The 22,717-nt window shown below is 38.0% G+C and overlaps 9 protein-coding genes across 9 annotated transcripts; all 9 read right to left on the bottom strand.

Annotated features, from left to right (window-relative positions):
* Nucleotides 1-927: 927 nt before the first annotated feature.
* Nucleotides 928-5,463, bottom strand: LSM04_007353 (Nuclear protein 96; the record flags this gene model as incomplete). The annotated part of the gene is made up of 1 exon (XM_067331838.1): nucleotides 928-5,463. One exon carries the CDS (start codon nucleotides 5,461-5,463, stop codon nucleotides 928-930), a length of 4,536 nt encoding a protein of 1,511 aa, XP_067190224.1.
* Nucleotides 5,464-5,685: 222 nt separating this feature from the next.
* On the bottom strand, nucleotides 5,686-6,300 carry LSM04_001210 (uncharacterized protein; the record flags this gene model as incomplete). Its single annotated transcript, XM_067331837.1, has 1 exon — nucleotides 5,686-6,300. One exon carries the CDS (start codon nucleotides 6,298-6,300, stop codon nucleotides 5,686-5,688), a length of 615 nt encoding a protein of 204 aa, XP_067190151.1.
* A 327-nt stretch (nucleotides 6,301-6,627) lies between these two features.
* On the bottom strand, nucleotides 6,628-8,598 carry LSM04_004286 (ATPase; the record flags this gene model as incomplete). The annotated part of the gene is made up of 1 exon (XM_067331835.1): nucleotides 6,628-8,598. One exon carries the CDS (start codon nucleotides 8,596-8,598, stop codon nucleotides 6,628-6,630), a length of 1,971 nt encoding a protein of 656 aa, XP_067190197.1.
* Nucleotides 8,599-9,421: 823 nt separating this feature from the next.
* LSM04_009547 (RNA recognition motif domain) lies at nucleotides 9,422-10,855 on the bottom strand (the record flags this gene model as incomplete). Its single annotated transcript, XM_067331834.1, has 1 exon — nucleotides 9,422-10,855. One exon carries the CDS (start codon nucleotides 10,853-10,855, stop codon nucleotides 9,422-9,424), a length of 1,434 nt encoding a protein of 477 aa, XP_067190265.1.
* A 434-nt stretch (nucleotides 10,856-11,289) lies between these two features.
* Nucleotides 11,290-12,462, bottom strand: LSM04_000072 (uncharacterized protein; the record flags this gene model as incomplete). The annotated part of the gene is made up of 1 exon (XM_067331833.1): nucleotides 11,290-12,462. One exon carries the CDS (start codon nucleotides 12,460-12,462, stop codon nucleotides 11,290-11,292), a length of 1,173 nt encoding a protein of 390 aa, XP_067190128.1.
* An 835-nt stretch (nucleotides 12,463-13,297) lies between these two features.
* Nucleotides 13,298-15,376, bottom strand: LSM04_009507 (Translin-associated factor X-interacting protein 1; the record flags this gene model as incomplete). The annotated part of the gene is made up of 1 exon (XM_067331832.1): nucleotides 13,298-15,376. The coding sequence occupies one exon, from the start codon at nucleotides 15,374-15,376 to the stop codon at nucleotides 13,298-13,300; it is 2,079 nt and encodes a 692-aa protein (XP_067190264.1).
* Nucleotides 15,377-15,714: 338 nt separating this feature from the next.
* On the bottom strand, nucleotides 15,715-17,040 carry LSM04_007575 (uncharacterized protein; the record flags this gene model as incomplete). The annotated part of the gene is made up of 1 exon (XM_067331831.1): nucleotides 15,715-17,040. The coding sequence occupies one exon, from the start codon at nucleotides 17,038-17,040 to the stop codon at nucleotides 15,715-15,717; it is 1,326 nt and encodes a 441-aa protein (XP_067190231.1).
* Nucleotides 17,041-17,215: 175 nt separating this feature from the next.
* LSM04_006852 (TATA-binding protein interacting (TIP20)) lies at nucleotides 17,216-20,872 on the bottom strand (the record flags this gene model as incomplete). Its single annotated transcript, XM_067331830.1, has 1 exon — nucleotides 17,216-20,872. The coding sequence occupies one exon, from the start codon at nucleotides 20,870-20,872 to the stop codon at nucleotides 17,216-17,218; it is 3,657 nt and encodes a 1,218-aa protein (XP_067190217.1).
* Nucleotides 20,873-21,271: 399 nt separating this feature from the next.
* Nucleotides 21,272-22,516, bottom strand: LSM04_003317 (Isopropylmalate dehydrogenase-like domain; the record flags this gene model as incomplete). Its single annotated transcript, XM_067331829.1, has 1 exon — nucleotides 21,272-22,516. The coding sequence occupies one exon, from the start codon at nucleotides 22,514-22,516 to the stop codon at nucleotides 21,272-21,274; it is 1,245 nt and encodes a 414-aa protein (XP_067190183.1).
* Nucleotides 22,517-22,717: the final 201 nt, after the last annotated feature.

The following is a 22,717-nucleotide window of genomic DNA, read 5'->3' as shown; positions in this document are numbered from 1 at the left end:
TCGTTAAATTGCACCGAAATACCCTCACCAAAAGAAAAAAAAATAATTAGCACCTTCTGGTGATAAAAATTATTTGCATCAAAGAAGTTTACTCCGAACAACTGAAACAAAATGTGTAATAGAATAAGTTTGGAAAACGTCTATTTTCGTCGATATTGACATTAGCTTCGTTTGAAGCTCATCTCAAGAGAGATTTATGCGAATCAAGTGAAAATACTTCCAGGCTTCGTCTGCAAACAGAGCGAAAGAGAAAAAAAAATAGCGGTAACCATCACCATCACCGCCAAGTGTGCCGATGTTCACCCTCCACGCTCTGCTGTGGTAAGTCGTTTTTTTTTTTTTGATATATATATATATATATATATATATATATATATATATATATATATATATATGTATATATGTACATCCAGAGTTGGTAATCCAAGTTGCCCTTTAACTGAGGTAACGAAAGAGTTAAAAAAAAAAATCCCTTTAAAGCCAGTTTTCATTTGGTCTCCGTACCTAGTAATAGCTTATTTTCTCCGAATAAACGCATTGCTTATCTGTCTTCCTTTTTTTGTTCTTTTTTATGTGTTTTTTTTTTTTTATTTTAGTCCTTATATATGTGTGTACATGTTGGTAATTCGTTTTGAAAAGCATATGAAGACGAAAGAAAACCGATTTCAAGGAAATAAACAAGAGCATTAGCAAGAAAAAAAAAAGTTATCCAATGAAAATCAATAGTAAAACAGGATAGAAAAAATAATGTAGAAAATCAAAGAAGCTCTTTGCAATTTCCAAACATCTTTCATGTATTTATTTTTCTTTTTTTTTATATAGAAACTCCCATCGCATTTCTTAGAGTTTTTCTGTCGTATGTTATCACTTAGATGAATAAAATGCATCTTCTTGATTCTTCCTAATTATAAGTACTACTCTCTCTCTCTATTGCTTACAAAAATCTCGCCTGAATTTGCGAAGTGCATCCTGTAATGAAGTATGCGCTCGAATACTCGGGGCATTTGCAGGAGTTTGCAACGGTGCCTCCTCTGGTAAGCATTCTGGTTCAAGTAACGAGACATCTGCCTTTATAAGTTCCACAATGTGTCTGTAATCGGCATTATTGGTATAATTATTACTCTCCTTAAATCGAAGGGCATTGCGGCGAAGGCAGTTCTTTACGGCCAGTACACGAGCATTCAACTCTTCTATCATGTGGAGAGGCAGAAGCGCCCAAAACCATGCATCATTAAGACACTCTAGTGCAGCCGAAAATCCAATTAGTACTTTTGTTTCAGCGTCCTTATAGTTCTCTGTTCGCTCTAGTTTTAAAGCGCGAATGGCAACAAGAATGAGAAACGGTGTGAGATAGTCTGAGGCGCAGTAACTGGAAGCATGTGGGTGTAATGCACTTGCTGCCGGTGCTACACCCATTGTAAATCCCTCCAATAGACTTAACGCCGCATCTTGAAATTCATCCCCACGGTGAATAAAATCTTGTCCACGTGTTGTTTTTAACATACTTGGGGCAATGTGATCTGCATAAGGTGGGAAGGCATTTTCCTCACGTGATGCCGGTGCATGAAGTCGATCAAGAAATGCAGCAATAATATCTTCCGCTGGTGTATCTGGTGTACAACCGTAAAAGGCAAATACTCCCAATAACTGTTTCCATGTTGCGGCGAGAGGCACAACGGAAACAACATCATTAGAGTTGTTGTTTTTCTCTTGTTGTGCTAATCGTTTAAATCGTGGTTGGGTAATAAAGGGTTCCACCACACCAGATAAGAGGCTTACCACACGCTCACGTACACTAATATCTTCATCTAGAGATTTTGTGTTTGCGGTTGCAACATAACTGCCAAATTGATTTCCATCACCACATATTCCCAAAACTCTTGATAATTCTGTATTTCCTGTAGTCTTCGCGATAGAAATTGCATCCTTTAATTTATGACAAAGAAGTTTACAGAGCAATTTTTGTGTACTGTTCATTCCAAGATCTTCCTCTGTCCAAGAATCCATAAAGGATAATTCTCCCTTTAACCAATTATTAAGGTTTCTTCGTCGTAATTGCTTTAGGTAACGATTCTCGGCAACGGCATTACTTTCTGCTTTATCAGTTTCAGGTAATCCATAAAGGGCGTCAAGAAGATTTAATACAGTTTTTGCTTGTCTAGCAGTAGATTTTTCCATAACAGAAATTCTTTCACACCGTACTGCATCAATTGCTGTAATAAGTTCACGTAATTTTTCACTTGAAAGAGAAACATTACTGCTTTGTCGACACAAATTTACAAAAACCATTGAAAAATGATCATCTGTACCACAAGATCCTTCAACAAGATGAAGATAACGACAAATTGTACGAAGTACTGATATAGCACAACTTTGTAAGTAATTTTTACTTGTTGCATGAGCAAAAAAAGGATTCATTACTGAGACTTGTGCTCCACTAACTTCATCAGGATTTTTCCTATTTTCTGTTCCATCACGAAGCCATGCAAATAAAGGAACAGCGAGATTTCCTCCCAATCGCCAACCACAACGAAAGCTTCTACCCAAACTTCCCATAGTACTCTGTGAAACAACACTAGCATTCATCTCATACATTTTAGAATTAGTTTTTTTCACAACATATACAGGGGTATATATTTCAGTAAGTGAACCTTTAATAAGCATCGCTCCTTTACGCTCAAGAGGTGCATCTTGGTGAATATCAGGAAGATTATATGGTAATTTAATATCTTCTACTGCAACATTTTCATTAGACATACCTTGAAGAACCATTTGATCTCGTACTGTTACCCCCTGTGTTCTTACAGGAAGTACTGATGATTGATCTGCACGAGAAAAAATTCGAGTAAGGGAAGCAGGTGGTACAACTCCTGTACGTGTTGGTGTTAACTGCCGAGAACATTTACTCATATTTAAAGCTGCTGGAGTATGTACAACATCATCATCCACAGATTCACCATAGGTTGATATTCGTTCAATTTCTGGTGGAAACTTATCCTCATCTTTAATTTCTTTTATATCAACATCTACCATATCATAATCATCATCATCATCATCATCAGTATCATCTTCTTCGTCATCACTTATATTTGTTGTATACACCCAAGTTCCTTTTTTCGAATCATATGAGTCAAATAAATATCCATTTCTACGACAAAGTGCACAAAGTTCATCTGCTGTAGTATCAACAACACCATTTACTGTTACACGAGCTCGGACACGTAATCCATGACCAAGTGGTGGTGGAACTTTAACATCTGGATAAAATACCACCTCGCCGTTTGGATGAAGAGCCACAATATCTGAAATATCACATCGAACGAGATTAACCGGTTCAAGAAAACGCACAGAGCATTTACCATCACGACGGTAAATACTGAATTCAGGTAAAGATTGTAACTTTTTGATGGAAAATTCCTGTAATACCTCTAGTGGAGGATCAAGGATATAATCACTGCTCGTACAAGTAGGGGCATAAGAAGTAGAATCCGGAGCAGAAAAAGTTGATGTAGTCAACAAAGCTCGGACAGCTGTTGGAGAGGTAGAGGGTTTTATCTCATCTGGTATACCCAATGTTACCTTGGGGGAACTGATAAGATCTCGAAGTGCCACAGGTGAAAGAGCGTTAGTAGAGAATGAAGCAGATTGTTGTTTTAGAGTAGCACTTGCATTAGGTGCAGGTGTCCCTATTTTAATCCTCTGTTGATAATGAGACATTGAAGTGGGAATAATTGCAACTGTTGAAGCAGTAGGTAAGGCTGGAGTTGCTGCAGGTTTTGGGGGTTCCTCTTCAGGTGCAAAAAGTAATACATTACCATATGGTTTATCTGCAAAGTCTGGTAAGTTAAGAAATGGCATACTGTTGGCTGAAGTATTAGCTCCAACCCCTGTAGCCGTTGCCCCTCCCATTTGACCAAAACCACCACCTGTTGAACCAAAACCACCACCTGTTGAACCAAAACCACCACCGGTAGGTCCTCCAAACGTTGTTCCCCGGCCTGCTTGTCCAAATCCTCCAGCGCTAGCAGTCCCCATTTGACCAAATCCACCTGTGGCTCCTGGTTGACCAAATCCACCAGTCGCAGTTGCTGCCTGTCCAAATCCACCAGTCGCAGTTGCTGCCTGTCCAAATCCACCAGTCGCAGTTGTTGTCTGTCCAAATCCACCAGTCGCAGTTGTTGTCTGTCCAAATCCACCAGTCGCAGTTGTTGTCTGTCCAAATCCACCAGTCGCAGTTGCTGCTGTCTGACCAAATCCACCTGTGGCTCCTGGTTGACCAAATCCGGTAGTGGCACCACGACCAGCAGCCTGTCCAAATCCACCAGCTTGTTGACCGAATCCAGGAGTTGCTGCTGTCTGACCAAATCCACCAGTCGCAGTTGCTGCTGTCTGACCAAATCCACCAGTCGCAGTTGTTGTCTGTCCAAATCCACCAGTCGCAGTTGCTGCTGTCTGACCAAATCCACCTGTGGCTCCTGGTTGACCAAATCCGGTAGTGGCACCACGACCAGCAGCCTGTCCAAATCCACCAGCTTGTTGACCGAATCCAGGAGTTGCTGCTGTCTGACCAAATCCACCTGTGGCTCCTGGTTGACCAAATCCGGTAGTGGCACCACGACCAGCAGCCTGTCCAAATCCACCAGCTTGCTGACCAAATCCAGGAGTTGCTGCAGTCTGACCAAATCCACCTGTGGCTCCTGGTTGACCAAATCCGGTAGTGGCACCACGACCAGCAGCCTGTCCAAATCCACCAGCTTGTTGACCGAATCCAGGAGTTGCTGCTGTCTGACCAAATCCACCTGTGGCTCCTGGTTGACCAAATCCGGTAGTGGCACCACGACCAGCAGCCTGTCCAAATCCACCAGCTTGTTGACCGAATCCAGGAGTTGCTGCTGTCTGACCAAATCCACCTGTGGCTCCTGGTTGACCAAATCCGGTAGTGGCACCACGACCAGCTACTTGACCAAAACCAGTTTGTTGCTGACCAAAACCAGTGGTTGCACCAGGCTGACCAAATTGACCATTACCCGGTTGACCGAATCCCACGCCAGTTCCCTGTGATGGTTGACCAAATCCAGCAGTTTGCTGTCCAAATCCGGCACCTTGTTGACCAAATCCAGTATTCTGCTGTCCAAAACCCGTATTTTGTTGTCCGAATCCACCTGCTGGTTGACCAAAACCCGCAGCGGCGCCTTGGCCTGCCTGAGCAAATCCAGTAGCAGATTGAGCAGGTTGACCCAACCCCACTTGTTGTTGTTGTCCAAATCCGGTATTTTGTTGACCAAAACCACCTGCGGCCTGTCCAAATCCAGCAGCAGGTTGACCAAAACCACTAGGTGCTGTCTGGGCAGCTTGACCGAATCCTCCAGAGGCCGGCTGGCCAAAACCACCACCTGCTGGCTGGCCAAAACCTCCTCCTGCGGCAGGTTGGCCAAAACCAGTCCCTCCAAATCCCGTGTTCATGAAGAAACACCTAAGCAATCACTATATATCCTGGGTCAAAAAGGAAGAGCTTGGAAATAATAAACTAAAAAAATGAAGAAAAACAGAAAAAAGAAACGGAAAAAGGGGGTATTCTCTCCCATTACAAGCGAAAGAAAAGAAGAAAGAAAGAAGAATCATTGTAGCTTTAATTACTCTGGCATACAGTTTTCTTTTCTTGTTGTTGTTGTCGTTGTTGTTTCACTACTTTCCAAAAAGGTCCTCCATTTTTGGATCTGGTAAAATACCATTGTTCACTTGGTAATCATCCCAATGGAGCATCTCTGTATAAAGTGGTTGTACATCTTTGCCAAAGTTTTTCCGTAATGCCGCTATACACATTGATTTCGCCACGGTGAGTCTTTTCTTCGAATCCAAAATGTAAAGTTCACACCCACAAAACACCTTTGGGTAAAACAACTCTTTCATAGACGGAGTTCCATCCCTAATATTATTTATCTCTCGGTAGTCATCCCAGTGTTGCATTTCCCCACAAAACGTCTGTGTAGAAGAATCACTAAAATTTGGATTTACAGCAACGGAATATGCAGTTATATCGCATTTTTGAGCTTTAAAAGTGTATCCTTTAAAAGGTAACTCCGTGTTTAAGGAGAAGGCATCCATCATCTTCGTCGTACCATCTTGTATACCGAATTCCTCTCGATATTCATCCCAATGAAGCATCTCTGAACAGGTATACTGTGTATCAGTCCCTCTTAAACCAACCGATACTGCCTTGCACATCACTACATGGGGAACATTACCCTGACCGCTACGGAAAACATCTTTTTCAAAGAAAACCTGATCTGTTACATCCATTGAGAAACCACCCCCTCTCAACTATGAATTAAAAATAAAAATATAGAATATATAAATATATATATAACACGTATTGGTAATAACCAGATTATCAAAAGAAGAAGAAGCAAAAAAAGTGATGAGGAAAACCAAAGGTACCACTACATCATAAAAGAGATAAGTGAAAGGACTCTTATTCTCCTCTTTTTTCCCCTTTAAATAATGTCGTTGTATATGTATGTTTGTCAAAGTGAACTTGAACAAGCAATAGACAATAGTAACTAGAAAACAAAACAAAAAAACACTGTCTTCTTCTTTTTTTTTTTCGTTTTGTTTCAACCTATAGAATCACATGGAACTGCCAAAAGAAGAACAATCTCTGTGGAACTGTTCAAGTGCCTCAACATCGTATGTTGTTTTATGAAATGTCTTTAAACGAGTCAAAAAAAGATCAGTTAATGCGGTTGAATCATTTAAACAAGTAGGGATACTGTTTTCTTCTGCTTGTTCCAAAACCTCAAGAAGAACTTGCGAGGAAAGTGAAGAAAGATCAGCTCCACTAAAACCTTCTGTGGCATCAGCCAAGATGTTAATATCTGCTGAAGTACCTGCAAGTGTTAGCCGTAAAATTTGATGACGATCATTTCGTGTTGGAAGAGGAACATATACTAAATAATCAAACCGTCCAGGACGAAGTAGTGCACTATCAAGAAGATGTGGTGTATTGGTAGCTCCTACGAAACAAACACCGTTTGAAGAAGCAAATCCATCCATTTCGGTTAGTAAAGTTGAAAGTAAACGTGCATGATCCCCATCACGTGATCCAAGGCCTCGTTTACCACCTAATACTTCCACTTCATCAAAGAAAACAATACATGGTTTTTGTTGGGAAGCCTTTTGAAAGACATCACGTAAAAGTCTTTCTGATTCACCAACATAGGCGCTAATTAGTGTTGCAGAATCAAGATAAATAAAGGCAAAATACCCCTCAGAGCATAACGCTTTAACTAAACTCGTCTTTGCACATCCTGGAGGTCCATATAAAAGAATTCCACGAGGAGGTTCAACCCCAAATCGGGTAAAAGCTTCTGGTTGTAATCTTGGAAGGATTAAAGCACGACGTAAGCGATTTTTTACATCTTCAAGTCCTCCAATTTCTGACCATTGTAATGCTCTTATAGGCGGTTTATAACTACGAGGGGGGTTTCGAGCAACTTCAAGAACTGCCGTACTAGAGTATCCTACAAGTGTATGAGCTTCACCCATATAATTTTCCTTATCACCACCTCGTACATGTGATAATAGAGCAGCTCGCAAGTCAACATCTGGGAGTTCTATTGTTATCTTTGTAGAAAAAAGTGAGGAAACTACTTCAGAAGTTCTACTAGAAGTAATACCAACTAAAACTACTGAAGATTTCACTCCATTGTGTTCTTCTATTAAACGATTTATATCACGTAAAAGCGTTCTTAGTGTTAACTTTGATAAAGCATCTTCTGATGATGGAAAGAGGATATCCATAGTTGATAGACATAATACCACAAGACGTGCACCCCATAATTTTTCCTTTCTTTCCCAAATAGTAGTGGGAGACCAATTTACAACTACGGCATGACACTCATTTACGCAGTGATCTATTAACTCCAAGGCTCCACAACCCTCTGAGGAATATATAGACACACCCATCCAATTTCCAGGACAATTTTCCATGGTTTTTAACAATGTACATAATTGAGATATTTGTTCACTCACTCCAATGAGTATACCGGAATCATGAGTAGAAATAATATTTTTATTATTAACTTTTACACGTGTAGTTGATGATACTAAAGCCAAACCCCGATATCCACTTTGAAGTTCAACAGAATGAACATGATATCGTTTACCATCCATTTCCATATCACAGTTTACAATAATATAACGACCTATTAAATTAGCAAAAAGACGGTCTACAGTCCCTCTAAGACTCACACGTGGTCCTTCTAGAATAACTGTCTTCGCTATATAAGTATAGTGTGGTGTTTGAATGCGAAGTGTGTGAGCTCCATCTTTAGCACCGACTGGTGCTTCCACGAAACGTCTCTTTATTTGAGTAGAACCGTTTAAAAAATAAACATCATGCGTTTCTACAGGGAAAAAATCTTGTGCCGTTAATGCAGCAGCGAGTTGAGGTGTAATTGTAATAGTGGCATCAAACTCCCATGATGAGACTTCGCAGTGGGATGGGACCACACAACAGAGAGCCACCGGCCCCTCATTAACCTGTACGAGGGCCACTTGTGAGGATGCGCATAGCCAGCGTAATGGAACCCTTAGCATCGCTAGTGCCCATTTTTTTAAATTTTTAATTATATATATATATATATATATATATATATAAGTTAGAATAAGATATTGAGGAAAGCAAAAAAGAAGAATTAGAAAAAAAAAAGTAAGAAAAATGCGGCAAAAAATGAATAAATACAGGCAAATTCACTTAATTCACACCTTTCTTTTGTTTCCTTTTCTTTTCGTTTTCTGCATCCGCCCCCGAAAAAAAAAAAACAAAAAGGTTGTTTGAATTTCTTCTTTAATGATATATATATATATATATATATATCTTTTTTATCTTTCTTTCCCTTCTCTTAAAATGCACAGAGACTGATGGGTGAGTGAAAGTGTACTGATAATAAACAGAACCGGCTCTCTGTCACGTGTCTTGAGAAAAACCGAGTTATGTCTTAAAGTGACACAATGCATCTGAAGATGGTGACAATAATAATAATAATAATAATAATAATAATAATAATAATAATAATAATAATAATAATAATAATAATAATAAACTCTATGAAAAACGGGATACGTCTATGCAGTGTCTGAGTCTCGAGTGGCGAGGAAAGTGAGCCAAATAAAATAATTACAAAAGAAAAACTGAAAAGAATCAAAATACAGAAGAAGGGAAACATAATTATCAAGGAAAAGAAGAAAAATGAGACAAAGCACTTTTCTATAATACAAAAAAAAAAGAAGAATCTGATATATATATATATATATATATATATATACTTTAATAATAATAATAATAATAATAATAATAATAATAATAATAATAGGAATAACTCTGTATCCTCCCATTAACTCACTCTATGAAGGTGCAATTTTACTTGCTGGTACTCTTTCCGCCAATCTCTGCTGCGGTTGCCAAAGTTCCCACGCATTGCCCAAATAAGCAACTTCGTGTAGTGATACCACTAGCATCAATAACAGCATCATCTCCTTGAGCATCTTGAATTGGATTACGTGCAATCTGTACGCGAATACTGCATCCGAGTATGTTCATCCGACTAAGTCGAAGGGTTGCCTTCGCCTCTTCAGCAGTAGACATTTCCACAAATGCAAAAAGTGTACAGTATCCGTTTCCACGACATATACGAACCTTATTAACTTTACCACACATAGTCAATAATTCCATAAACATCTGTTGTGATAAAAGTGGAGGAAGATGGGAAATATATACGGTTTTCGATTTTGACTCCGGTAATGTATAAGATGAGCTATTCACGCTATGAGCATTCCAACTTTTATTTGGTGTAACGGTCTGAAGCGGAGAAAATACCCCTGTGGTATGTTGAAATTGTCGTAAATGATTTCGAATCGTGGTACGCAGAGGATCATCCAATTGAAGAGAGGCTTGTCCCATCATTGCCCAGAAAGAGGCTTTAGATATTGGAAATGGCATAGAAGCACAGGTTTGGGCAATAGCGCAGATATTATCAATCTGCGATGAACAGTGAACCCCACGTTCAAATATACGTGAGGCCAAATGAAATGGATCACCTGTTAAGAATCCCATCAAAAATAACTCGCCTATCATTAGGCCACAGTTTGTGCTTGTATCTCTTGAGTCATAACCAACGATGTGTCGTAATAAGTGTCGAACAACGGCTTCACGAAATTCTTCCATTGAAATCCAACTTTGTTTTAGTCCAGAAAATGCTCCCAAAACACGGGAAAGTATTGAAGCAGGACCTCGATGAATTTCATCCACCAATTCAATAGCACAAGAACTTGGTTGTTTATGATATTCAATAACATTGGTAATAATATTTACAGGACAATCCGAGTAAAGTAATTGTATCAAACTCTTCTGATTTGAAAAAGGGGCGGTGTTTTTGGCAATAAGAACTTCTTCCAATGTTACAGGTGTAACACTTAGTGGCTGTGTTTGACGGCATGGAATAAATGCATCCATCTTCTCTACGGCGAGATCTGTCATACACTTATTCTCAAATCCAACATACCCCACAACTCCATTTTCCCAGATAAGAAATGCCTCATCACCGCCGTATGGGTAAAACATATATTTAAGTGTTTTACTGGTTGTACTTGCATCCAGGTGAGTAACGCGTATCCAATACCGCACGCCTACATCCATCAAACACGCATCATCGTGAATAGAAGAAACATCAAGGGTGCGATTTATAGTGGAGATGTCGTGTCCAGCGGTTACTTCCGCTGAAGAGGCGGAACTCACTGGTGAGACTGGACGATCTGGCGAGACCCAAGCATCAAACATGATGAAACTCGGCTGCATTGCGGGGAAGGTGCAAATCAAAGAATATTTGTAGTAGTAAGTAGAAATATAACAGGGTAAAAAGAGGAATGGAAATAAAAATAAAGAGAAAAAAAATGTAATCTGATACTAAAAGAATAGAAGAGAGAAGAGGTTAGAGGGTAGAAGAGAAAAGAAAAAAAAAAAAATATATATATATATATTGCAATGAGAGATCATCCATGTAAGATTATCAAAAAGATAATTTTTTTTTCTAGTTGTTGTGGTTGTTGTTATTGTTCTGTGAAAAAAAAGTCAAAACTCAACACGCAAAATGCGAACAAACACACACACACACACACACACACACACACACACACATACAGACACACAGAGAGAAAAATAAACAACAATAATAAAAACAAAAACAAAAAACAATACCAGGTATAACAATAAATGTACACCTTTGTAATGCGTTAATTTTTGTTTTCAAACGCCTTTGAGACTAACTCTCGTCGTCTTTCTTCCGTTAAGGATAAATAAACGGAATCACTAACACTCTTTACATTAGGTGATGATTTTAGTGGTAAACAGCAACGTCTATCATCCTCTAATACCTGATATCGTCGTTCATCAAAACGTTTGTAGTTCCACCGTGGCTGCATAGTGGATCTAACACTACCAATAATAGGATCAGGAGAGAGAGAAGGCTGACACAAAGTAGCCATTTTTGCCTCTTCCTTACGTTTTTGTTCCGCCTCAGTTATAGAATGCTTTAATAGTGATAAGGACAACGCCCCTATAGTTCTTGGTTTCAGCCGCAATTGCGAGGGAATCGACATTGGTTCATTTACCCAAACTTCTTTAATACGATGAATACGAGGCTCTACCACAGTGTAGATTAACTCCGCAGGAAAACATTCCAGTACATGACAAGAGAGTACATGCAGGATAAGTGCATCCGACGGTGGAAAGAGGGCGTTATTGTGTGTTCGGTCTGTAGCCTTTGTTCGTGCGGCAAACCAACTCATCTCTCCCACTACAGCACACAACATATTACACTTTTGTTCTTTTGTTAGTTTCCAACTTCGATTCTTAACGTTTTCCGGTTTTGCCCCGACAAGAGATTGCATTAAGAGCTGATCAAACAATTCACACAACGCATCCTCACTTGTCATTGCCGCTGTTAAAGAGGCATAATTCTCGGCGTCTATAGAAGGGAATAACCGAAGTGTACGGGTACGAACCTCATGTTTTAATAGAGATTCTCCAAATAATGCTAGTCGTCCGAATTCTCCGGTTGTATTCCATGTTTTTGACTCCTTTACATAAAATAACAAACTATGCAAAAGAACATTATGTCTTCGTAAGAAACCTAAAGAAGTTCGCAGACGAGCTAATCGACGTGTGGTTTTGGCGTGTGTAAACTCATCTATTAAACGACATGGATTCGCGATTGTTGCATACACTTGATTCGCTGGTAATGGCTCTGTAGCGGAGGTGAGTCGATCTTTAATTAATCTAAATAATCGCATTTCAAAAGATTTATTATGTGAATCCCAATCCACTACTCGTTTCTGTGTTAACGCACAAATTTGTGTGGTGGCCGCAACAGCAGTGGTACTGAGTACCACCACAGTGCGTCGCATTATGTATATTTCCTCCCCCTCTTCCCTACAATTCGGTATAGAATATGTGTAAATAATATACACAAATATATATTTTTTATCTATTTATGTATTTATATTATGTGCCTTTACCACCTCCGCCTCCACCTCTTTAGAAACAGAATATCAAATAAAGAAAAGAAAGGAATCAATAAATAACAAGGAAAAAAAAAATAATCAAATCCCATCATAAGAATAGAAATCATTTCTTTTCCTTTTTCTTCTTTTGAGAAGAGAACACTCCCATATACGTTATAAACACCTTCTGTTTGCATATATATATATATATATATATATATATATATAGAGAGAGAGAGAGAGAGAGAAATAGAATTGTAATAGAGTAAGCGTCCAAGAACCAATAAATACGAATGCCGCCAATTGGAATCGTCAGCTACTATAATAATAATAATAATAATAATAATAATAATAATAATAATAATAATAATAATAATAATAATAATAATAATAGTCACCAATGCAAGTACAAGAGAAAAAGCAACTAAACAAATCAAGCAATAAAAAACCTGAAGGAGAAAAACGAGAAAAAAAGACAATCGGCAACACTTCCCCGCGACTTTCAAAATAAAAAAAAGATGGGATAAAATCCTCTTTTTTCCAATACAATTAACGTACATATCACGCCTCTACTACGTACCCCACATCGATTTTTCAGGCAGAAGAGGAAACATGAAAAAAAAAACAATAAAAACGAAAAGTGTGCGCAAGTGCAAGTGCAAAGGGGTCCAATAATAATAATAATAATAATAATAATACGAAAACCAAAAGAATGCAAACATATATATATCCACCTCACTTATTCCGTACTTTCAGCAGCAAATGGATTAGCATCTGCTCCCTCCCCATCAGGAGGTGTAGCTCGTCTTAACAGTACAGAACTACGGAATCTTTGTAGAACTGGCTGTAGTTTAACCGTAAAACTCGCATCTGCTGTGGCCACCTCCATCGCCGACAACTGCGTTGCCTCTGCCACAAGGCGGTGAAGTGTACCTTTTGGAATACCTCCGTCCAGTGCTGCTATAGTGCCTGTAATATCTTGAACTCGAATAGTTTTTGAGTCTGATGAAGCTAGACGGACTTTTTCAACTACTTGTAGGGTAAATTCCTCTACTTCAAGTAGAAACTGTTTCTTTAACATCCAAACAAAGTGACTATCCTTGCTAAAAAGGGTGTCTATAGGAATTCTTTCTGATTCTTTGCTAAGGCGCCAAAGGTAAAGTCGTAATTGTAGTATATGTACGTATCTCTTTTCTGGCATAACAATTCTTAAAGCATTCACAATAAAGGGTGCATCAATAGTACCATTAACTACGTGAGAACAATCACGGCATGCTTCTTCTAATTCATTGATATCTTTTTGCCATGATATAATCATATCCTCTGGTAGAAAAGAACGAAGAGTTAACATCATTCCACGACAATCAGGATCATCCGGGTTTCGTTGACAAACATAAAGAACATTCATACTAATCTCATCTGCACTTTTATCCGTTCCAGCCTTGGCACGAATCCATTCTAAAAAGTAATGCTTTAATAACACTTGACGATTAAATTGACGATCTCTCCAAAAACTGCAAAGCATACTTACTACATCTTTTTTTCTGAGGTGAAGATTACGAACAGGACGACACACCTTAAGGAAACCAAGAGGATCTTCGTCCCAAATACCTGGTGGTAATAAATAATCCAGTGCATCTAATTCTCTTTCTGTAAGGTTCTCCTCCTTTAACCAAGACTGAATTAATTTACTAGACGTAGTCAGAGCTATATCTTTTGAAACATTTACATCTTTTTCTTCAGTTACTGTATTTTCTTTCGGTCGTGCATCTGACTCAGATATAGATTCCTTCTTTACTCCTGATGTCTGTTCTTTTAGACGTTCGTAGTCAAAGAGTAAATCGTCTATACGACGCTGAAGAGCAGCAACAGACTGACTTGTATCATTCCTTTCATTATTTGTTGGTTCATCTGAATCTGTGGAAACTTGAGGAGTAACTTCTTTTCCAGTACTTCTCCAATTGGTTGGTCGTGTATTACCAAACATCATTTGTCGCACCAGAGCATTAAAGCGTTTATCAGCATCCTCTAGTTTATCTTTTAAAGATGTCACTTGAGCATCTAAACGTCCTATTTCCCGTACATCGGCATTATGAATAGCAATAAAACGAGCATTTCGAGCAGATTCTTCTATCATAGCGTTTGAAATCATTTTTGCTCTCTCTACAGCTTCTTCACATTCCTTTTTTTTAACTTCTAAACTAGCCATAAGTGTCTTGTTAGACTGTTCATATGTTGCAACTTGTTCTCGTAAAGAGTGTATTAATCCCTGAGTTGCTTGCAGTTGTGCTTGTTGATTACTAATAATAGTTGTAAAACTCTCACGTTGCCTTAAGAGTTCCATCACATGAAGACTACGATCACTTTCATTTTCAAGCTTTATTGCACGCAAACGTTTTAGTTCTTCAGCAATCTCTTCAAATGTTGCCTCATACTCATCCCGAATAAAGGAAAGTATTTCTCTGTATTCAAGAAAATGTTCAGTAATAACAGAAAATGCTTCTCGAACTATATGTAATGTATCACTATGCGTACAGTCTCGATGCTCTTGTACATACAATCTATGTTCCCTCCGTACAAAGGCTTCTAGTTGAACTGCAAGTGGAGCTTTAGACCCACACACAACACGTTTTTGCCTTGAAGGCCAAACTGCTAATGGAAAGGATGGACCTTTCTTAAGTGGAGGAAGTACTTTGTGTGCCACAACCTTCGCTGCTGCATTATTCACTGGGACCAGCGAGAGAGAAGGGGCGCCGACTCCACTTTGACGATCTCTTGGGCGCTCATCATCGCCAAATACTGAAGATTTGGGTGGCATTACTAGTTTTTTGGAATGGATTTCCAAAAAAGAAAAAGAGAAATATAATATAATATATATATACTATACCATACTATACTGTGAGATAACGAAGGAAAAAAATAAAATAAAAAGATAAATACATAAGAGGTAAAAAAAAAGGTTCTCAGAACAAAACATTGTTTTTTTTTTCTTTTTTTTTGCTAGAAAAAAAAACTAATCGCGAAGGTGAACAGTTTTCAGACTTGTTTTGGTTCCTGTAAAAATGCATGTGTGTACGTGGAGAAATATTGTGAATATGAAGTGTTATTCGAATTGGATGTTGATATTGTTATATATATTGCGATAGAGGTGCACACTCAACCCACAGCTGGAGCAAATTTCTTTCGTTTCATTTTTATGTAATTCTTTGAAATACGACGTGTACCAAATGCCATTTTTTGTGGTGTTCCCCGTCCTTTTCGCCGTTGATTCTTAACAGCCGCATTAGTAGGACCACGCCATGTCTTAAACTGCGGTGGTATACGTTTCTCCACTGCGGAATTATCCTGCGTGATGGGTTTCACCTTCACGGCATACTTCTGTGCGAACAATCCATCATTCGGTCGGTGTATTTTTCTTGTTTGGGCAACGACGTGTTTGTGTGAAAGACGAATATTTCGCACCGCATCCCACAATTGCGGAACACTCTCAGCGAGGGAAGGGTACTTTTCAAATAACCGGCGGAAACCTAAAATCATCTGTGGATCAGGTGAAGAAGAAGGAGGAGCGAATACTTTTTGTGCGATGAGTTTGTCCGTTAACATCTGAACAAGTGTGGATCGCTCACTCCGCATCCAATCATCCTCCACCTCATGATCGAGTACATCCATAACCCGTTTGTGAATGGCATAAATACCCTCCAGTACATTTAAAGCAATTTCAATAGGTAGTGCTATTGGCTCCATCACCTTGCGGAGAGCTGAGAGGCTACTGGCGTCTGTTACTCCCACTACGGCGAGTGATTGGACGAGCCGTGCGATATCTGCGGGAGAAGTATGAAATCCCTCATTCCCATTTGCTTTTAAACGTGACTCTAACTCACAACAAAGGACATCCACCACATTTGGTTGACTCGAAAGGAGAGAGGAAGACATTTCACTAGAGTTATCTAGTTGATTATCCTTTATCTCTTCTGCCTGTAGTGCTACTTCGGCAAGCGTAAAATACTTTCGATCAAAAAACTTCATGCCTTCGTACACATCGACAAGACCCTTAAACGGTAGAAAGGGAGCACACTCAATACATCTTCCTAATGCAATAGCTAATAATTGAGCGTCATGCAAAAATCCCTCCTTACACATAAGCTTAAACGCGGTTGCAGTGAAGGCGGCAAATGTCTGCATCAATATTTTGTCTTCCTCACATGTCAGTACAGGTCGATCTGCTTTGAATATTTTCCATAAACAGGTGAAAATTAACTGTTCATGGCGAACTCCATGATGTGAATAAAGTTCGAGTACCATAACCGTCCGAGAAAGAGTCAGACGTTGAACCATTGCTGCTGTATCAGCTGCAATAGAAGCAAGTTCTGTGGGTTGAATGGTTGGACAAAGAATTTTACTTAACAAAGCAGCATCTGTGGGCCTTGCTACAACTGCAAGTTCCTTTCCAACACATCGTAAAAGTAAACCTACGCGTAGCATCTTCAGTTCCTTTCCTCATCACAAGGAAAAAAAAGGGGAAAAACGAGAATCAAAAAAAAACTTGAGTATATTCTACTCAATCTTATATATATATATATATATATATATATATATATAAGAACATGCCACAATTGACGCAGAGTTAATTGAAGTCAAATGATAACCTAAAATCTTTCTATATCACTAGTTTCATTGACTCTGATAACAATGGAGAGTGCAATGCCAGCAAAAAAAGAGAATGAAACTCAGGGTTATAAACAAAAGGCAAATTCTCGGTAAGATGCATCACACAATTCAATGCATATTTCATATCCATTCTTTTTTTCTCAACATCAGAAGCGGTACTTTCGATTTTTACCTCCAATGCATCTTTTAGCTTTTTATATAATAGTACCATTAATGAATCACTCCAAATTAGTTTAGGACATATTTTAACAAGTTGTACAATAAGAGCTTTAGCCTGGTTATTCAGACTACCATCCACCTCACCCTTTTCCTGAGGACCACACCCATGGACAAGATATTGAAGCAATTTATCAGATTGACCATAATACTCTAAAATATCTTCTGCTCGTTGTCGTTTGGTATCTCGAAGCAAAATTAATAAACATTGATAGGCCAATTTTCGTATTTCAATTCCCTTGTCTTCCCTATGGGTAAAACCTCCTAAATTTATCGATAAGATGAGATTAGGATCCTCGATAAGTTCAGAAAGAAGATTTGGATACACCACATCACGCATTATTGGTGTTAACAAAAAACAAGGCTTTGATGACGCTACTGTAGCGAAAAGATGTAAAGCTGCAAGACGAACCTGCACACCCGAGTTACGATTTAGACACTGTAAAGATTTAGTAATAATACTAAATATTTGGTCTTCACAGCTTTCACCCTTGTAATATGAAAGTAGATATCGTTGTGTGGATATGCATACCGCTTTTCTTAACTCAGAATCGCTATCCAAGCAAGCTGAGGTTATTTCAAAAAGCTCATTACAATTAAATGGTGCAAAGCTTCCCAATACCAAAGCTGTAGTTTCCGGGTCTTCTTCTAGTGCATTTTCCAAGAGGCGTTTTTCGATATCTTTACAAAAATTGGGATTACTCAAGGATAATGATGATGATAACTGTAAGGATAACGAGAATTTTGCTGCTGCATTCATTGTTGTTTCTTTGATTGCTTTCCAGTACAAATAGCGATTATTTTTCTCTGTCACCGCACGTTCAACCAGTGTCATTAATAAGGAAACATTTAAAGGGTTTGATGCGGCACGTCCAATTGCTAACAAGCCAATACGATACATTTTTTCTGACCCCCCATTAGCCAGAATATTGATAAGATTACCTTTCCAGATATCTGGTAATGTTTGACAACGCCCTATTGTACCTGCACACAATAATGAAAGTGGTTCTTTATCCCCAAAAAAGTTAAAAACTTTTTCTAACAATGTTTCATCCTCAGCTGCGATTTCACTTAAGAGATCACAAGTAATTTCAGGAACAGTACAAGAAGAAATATGATCCAAAATCAATTTTACTAAAGTACAGCGTTGTTGAGGTAGTTGTACATAAAGACTACGCAAAATTAATGAAGCAGTTTCCACTATGCGAGCATACACTGATCCACAATAAATATATCCCGTTTGCAAAATTCTCCAAAGCGATGGAAATACCTCGACAAAAATTCTGTTTGATACTTCAACATGATATTTACAGATTTCATTTAGTAATTCAAAGGTAGTATGTATTAGTAAAGAATCTTTACTGGTTACAACATAAATTTCCAAAAAACTTATTACAAGGTTCAAAACTTCATTTGTAATATTTGAACCATTTCTAATAGAGTCACGTACCACACAAACTATAACTCGTTGGTGAGAATAACTATGTTTAACAAGGTATCCACACAAATGTTCCAGAAGGTTCGATGGAATCTTAATCCCAACGGATTGTTCTACTACTAAACCCAACATTTGTGCGGTATTTAAATTTGATTCTGCCAATGAAATTAAACGTTCCAAACAATTCTGTACAAAATTATCTGAAACCATCAAATAAAGTTTAGGAAAACAGAAACCAATAGCTTCTATAGCATAGCGAGAAACTTCTGTGTCTAACCGTTTTGTATCTAACAAAGAAAACATTAAAGTGATGTAACGTTCAGGATAAGTATTTCCGGCAATTTGGGCAATATAAGTTAATGCTTTTGCAGCTTGCACAATGTGATCATTGAACTTCTCGAATTCGGATGTACCAACTATATTTAATAAAGTCTCCAAAAGGTCTACTATAAGAGAGATATTTGCAGAATTTCTTGAAGCGAACTCAGTTACACATTGTGAAAGAATTACAACTTCAAATCGCATTAATATTCTATCTTTTGTGCACTGAAGCATAAGATCTTTCAAGTGACGAAATAGTTTATCGGGATTTTTGGTTAATATATCTCCATAAAGAGCTAAAAGTGATTGAAGCGACCTTGTCGCCATAATGGCAACCTTCTGATTAGAGCCATGTGCACAACCCAATAATCTATCGAAAATTTCAAAAAGTACTAATGATCCCTTTAATGGTTCTAATTGCTGAGCAATGGCATTTATAAATTGAATACATGTCAGTTGAACATCCTCTATGCGATCGTTTAGATTTAAAAAATGAGATGGTTTTAATTTCTGAATTAAGTCACCTGATGTGGAAGAAAACTGTATTAAGGATGAAACAATTTTTATAGACCATAATCGGATTCTCCAAGACATATCTACTTCTTCAAATTCAACATAATATTCCTCATCATCATCATCATCATCATCATCACTACCACCATTCTCCTTACTGTCGCTACAATAATTGGGATCAAAGTTTATTAAAGAAAGACATAGATCGAATATAGTACCGTGTAACCCAGAGAGTTCATTAGGATACTGAGATACCATGCTATTCATAAGTCTCATTATAGAATCGCATACATCATCATTATCAGAGTCGTAATCTACCGTTCGAATTTCAATTTCTTTTAGGAGAAAATTCATTGTGGTTACTATGTCCATTGTCAGACGAATAGGCGAACTTTTCACCAAAGAATCACACAATTGTAAGAAAGCAAGCAATTCTGTATTAGAATTAGTTTTTTTTAAACCTCCAAACGCAACTAGACGAACGTTATCAAACGCCTCTTCGCTCAACAAGGAAGAGATCAATCCCAAACAAGTAATTGCACGACGACGGACACGCTTGACATTAGAAAAATCTGATAACGCACACTTTGACATGGCATCACGAATCTCAAAAGAATACAAACGTCCAAATGGCATAATAAGAGCATTAATAGAATCATAAATACTTTCTTTAACAACATCCTCAGTATTTCCCTGCAATTTAGAAATAAGCAAATTGTTGATATGTTGTGCAACTGAAGCCAAGCGTTGCCAAACCTCAACACTTACACGAGCTCTTTCTGCCATAAATTCACAACATAACTTAAGTGCAAATGCAGAACTATCTAAAATATCTGAATACCCTCGCTCACCAAATCCCGCAATTTGGGAAGTCGCAGAAGCACAAAGAAACGAACATAATTTAATCTGTTGTCGTTCGCTACATAAAAGAATAAGTTGCGGAACAACCTGAACCGCAGCATTTCTTACTTCTTTATCAGGTTCATCCTTTGAAAGGCACCGCAAAATCCAGTCTATGATAAATCCGGCATCAGTTTCACTAAATTGAAAACTAGGGGTTTTCAATACCTGTTGTAAATCAAATAATGCCATTTCTCTTAAATCCCTGTCAACATTTTTCATACCTGAAGAAAAATTTAACAAATCAAATTCAGACATTTTCAACCCCTGGAAAAAAAAAAATCGAATGCAATCCAATCGAAAAGTACAAAAGAAAAAAAAAGACATACTTACAACACATGACAAATGAAGTCTCTAAAAATTCAACAGGAAATACATCACTGTATTTAGAAAAAAAGGAACCCGAAAATCCAAAATAAAAAAACCCAACAAAAAAAACATAACATGACCTCCACTATTTCGCTCAAAAAATGTTACAAATAGAACAAAGGGAAAACAACAACACGAGAAGAAAAAAAACGCCAGTCTTCATGTGTGAAACAAGATAACAACAGGCCATAAAAAAAAAGATATCGCTCTCAATGATTTTGCCATTTTTTTTTTATTTATTTAGTTATTTCATCTTAATCCACGTCAGTCAGACCGAAAGCCATTCATTTAGATTTTGCTTTTTTCAAAACTTTTCTTCATTTCTGATGCGAGTTTATGAATAAACTCTTGGGTATTCAAATAGTCAGCACGTCTTACATTATTCATTCCCTTAATACATATTGCAAGATCCTTCGTCATAAAACCTGATTCAATTGTAGAAACAACAACTTGTTCCAAAAGAGTTGCAAAATTCATGAGTCTTTCATTATTATCAAGCTTCCCTCGATGCATAAGACCACGTGTCCACGCGAAAATAGATGCGACCGGATTAGTACTCGTCTCTTCACCCTTCTGGTGTTGTCGATAATGACGTGTAACAGTACCATGTGCAGCCTCAGCTTCAACAGTTTTTCCATCCGGGGACATCAAAACAGATGTCATTAATCCAAGTGAACCAAATCCCTGTGCAACACTGTCTGATTGAACATCACCATCATAATTTTTACAGGCCCATACATATCCTCCCTCACTTTTCATTGCATAGGCAACCATATCATCAATAAGACGATGTTCATACCAAATATTCTCGGCCTTGAACTTTTCTTCATAGGTGCTCTTGTACAGATCAGCAAAAATATCTTTAAAACGACCATCATAACGCTTTAGAATTGTGTTTTTCGTGGAAAGGTAAAGAGGCCATTTTTTGTTAAGAGCAAATTCAAAACAACTCTTTGCAAATTCCTTTATGCTTTCATCAGTATTGTACATTCCCATAATAACACCCCCAGATTTAAAATCATATACTTTATGAACCTCTGGTTGGGCTCCAGACGCAGGGATAAAACAAATCTCAAAAGTTCCTGCTTCGTTAACAACCAAATCTGTAGAACGGTATTGGTCACCAAAAGCATGACGACCAATAACAATGGGTTTCTTCCACGTTGTCACCAAACGAGGAATGTTTGAACACATAATTGGTTCACGAAATACGGTACCACCCAAAATATTTCGAATTGTACCGTTAGGACTCTTCCACATTTCTTTTAATTTAAATTCCTTCACTCTTGCCTCATCTGGGGTAATCGTGGCACATTTCACTCCAACACCGTGTTTTTGAATGGCATGTGCGGCGTCAATTGTAACTTTATCATCGGTTTTATCACGGTTTTCCATTCCAAGATCATAATACTCAATGGGAACATCCAGAAAGGGAAATATAAGCTCATCTTTGATCATTTTCCAGATAACACGAGTCATTTCATCGCCATCAAGCTCAACAACTGTACCTTTTACCTTAATCTTATCCCGCATATTTCAATAAAAGTAATGGGAACGAAATAATTCCCTTTGTTATTATGCCTTTTTTTTTCTTCTTTTATATTTCCACAACACAAATAAGAGTAAAAAAAAGGGAGATGTGGGAATTTAAAAAAGCAAGTTCCAGAAAAACAAAGAAAAGAAAAGCACCAAAAAAAAAAACAAGAAAAACACCTTTGCCATTAAATAAAGGAA

The sequence above is a fragment of the Trypanosoma melophagium genome (assembly GCF_022059095.1).
Source record: "Trypanosoma melophagium isolate St. Kilda chromosome Unknown ctg29segment0, whole genome shotgun sequence".
NCBI lineage: Eukaryota > Euglenozoa > Kinetoplastea > Trypanosomatida > Trypanosomatidae > Trypanosoma > Trypanosoma melophagium.
The sequence above is the reverse complement of the archived record's forward strand: the minus strand, read 5'-3'. Positions and strand labels throughout refer to the sequence as shown.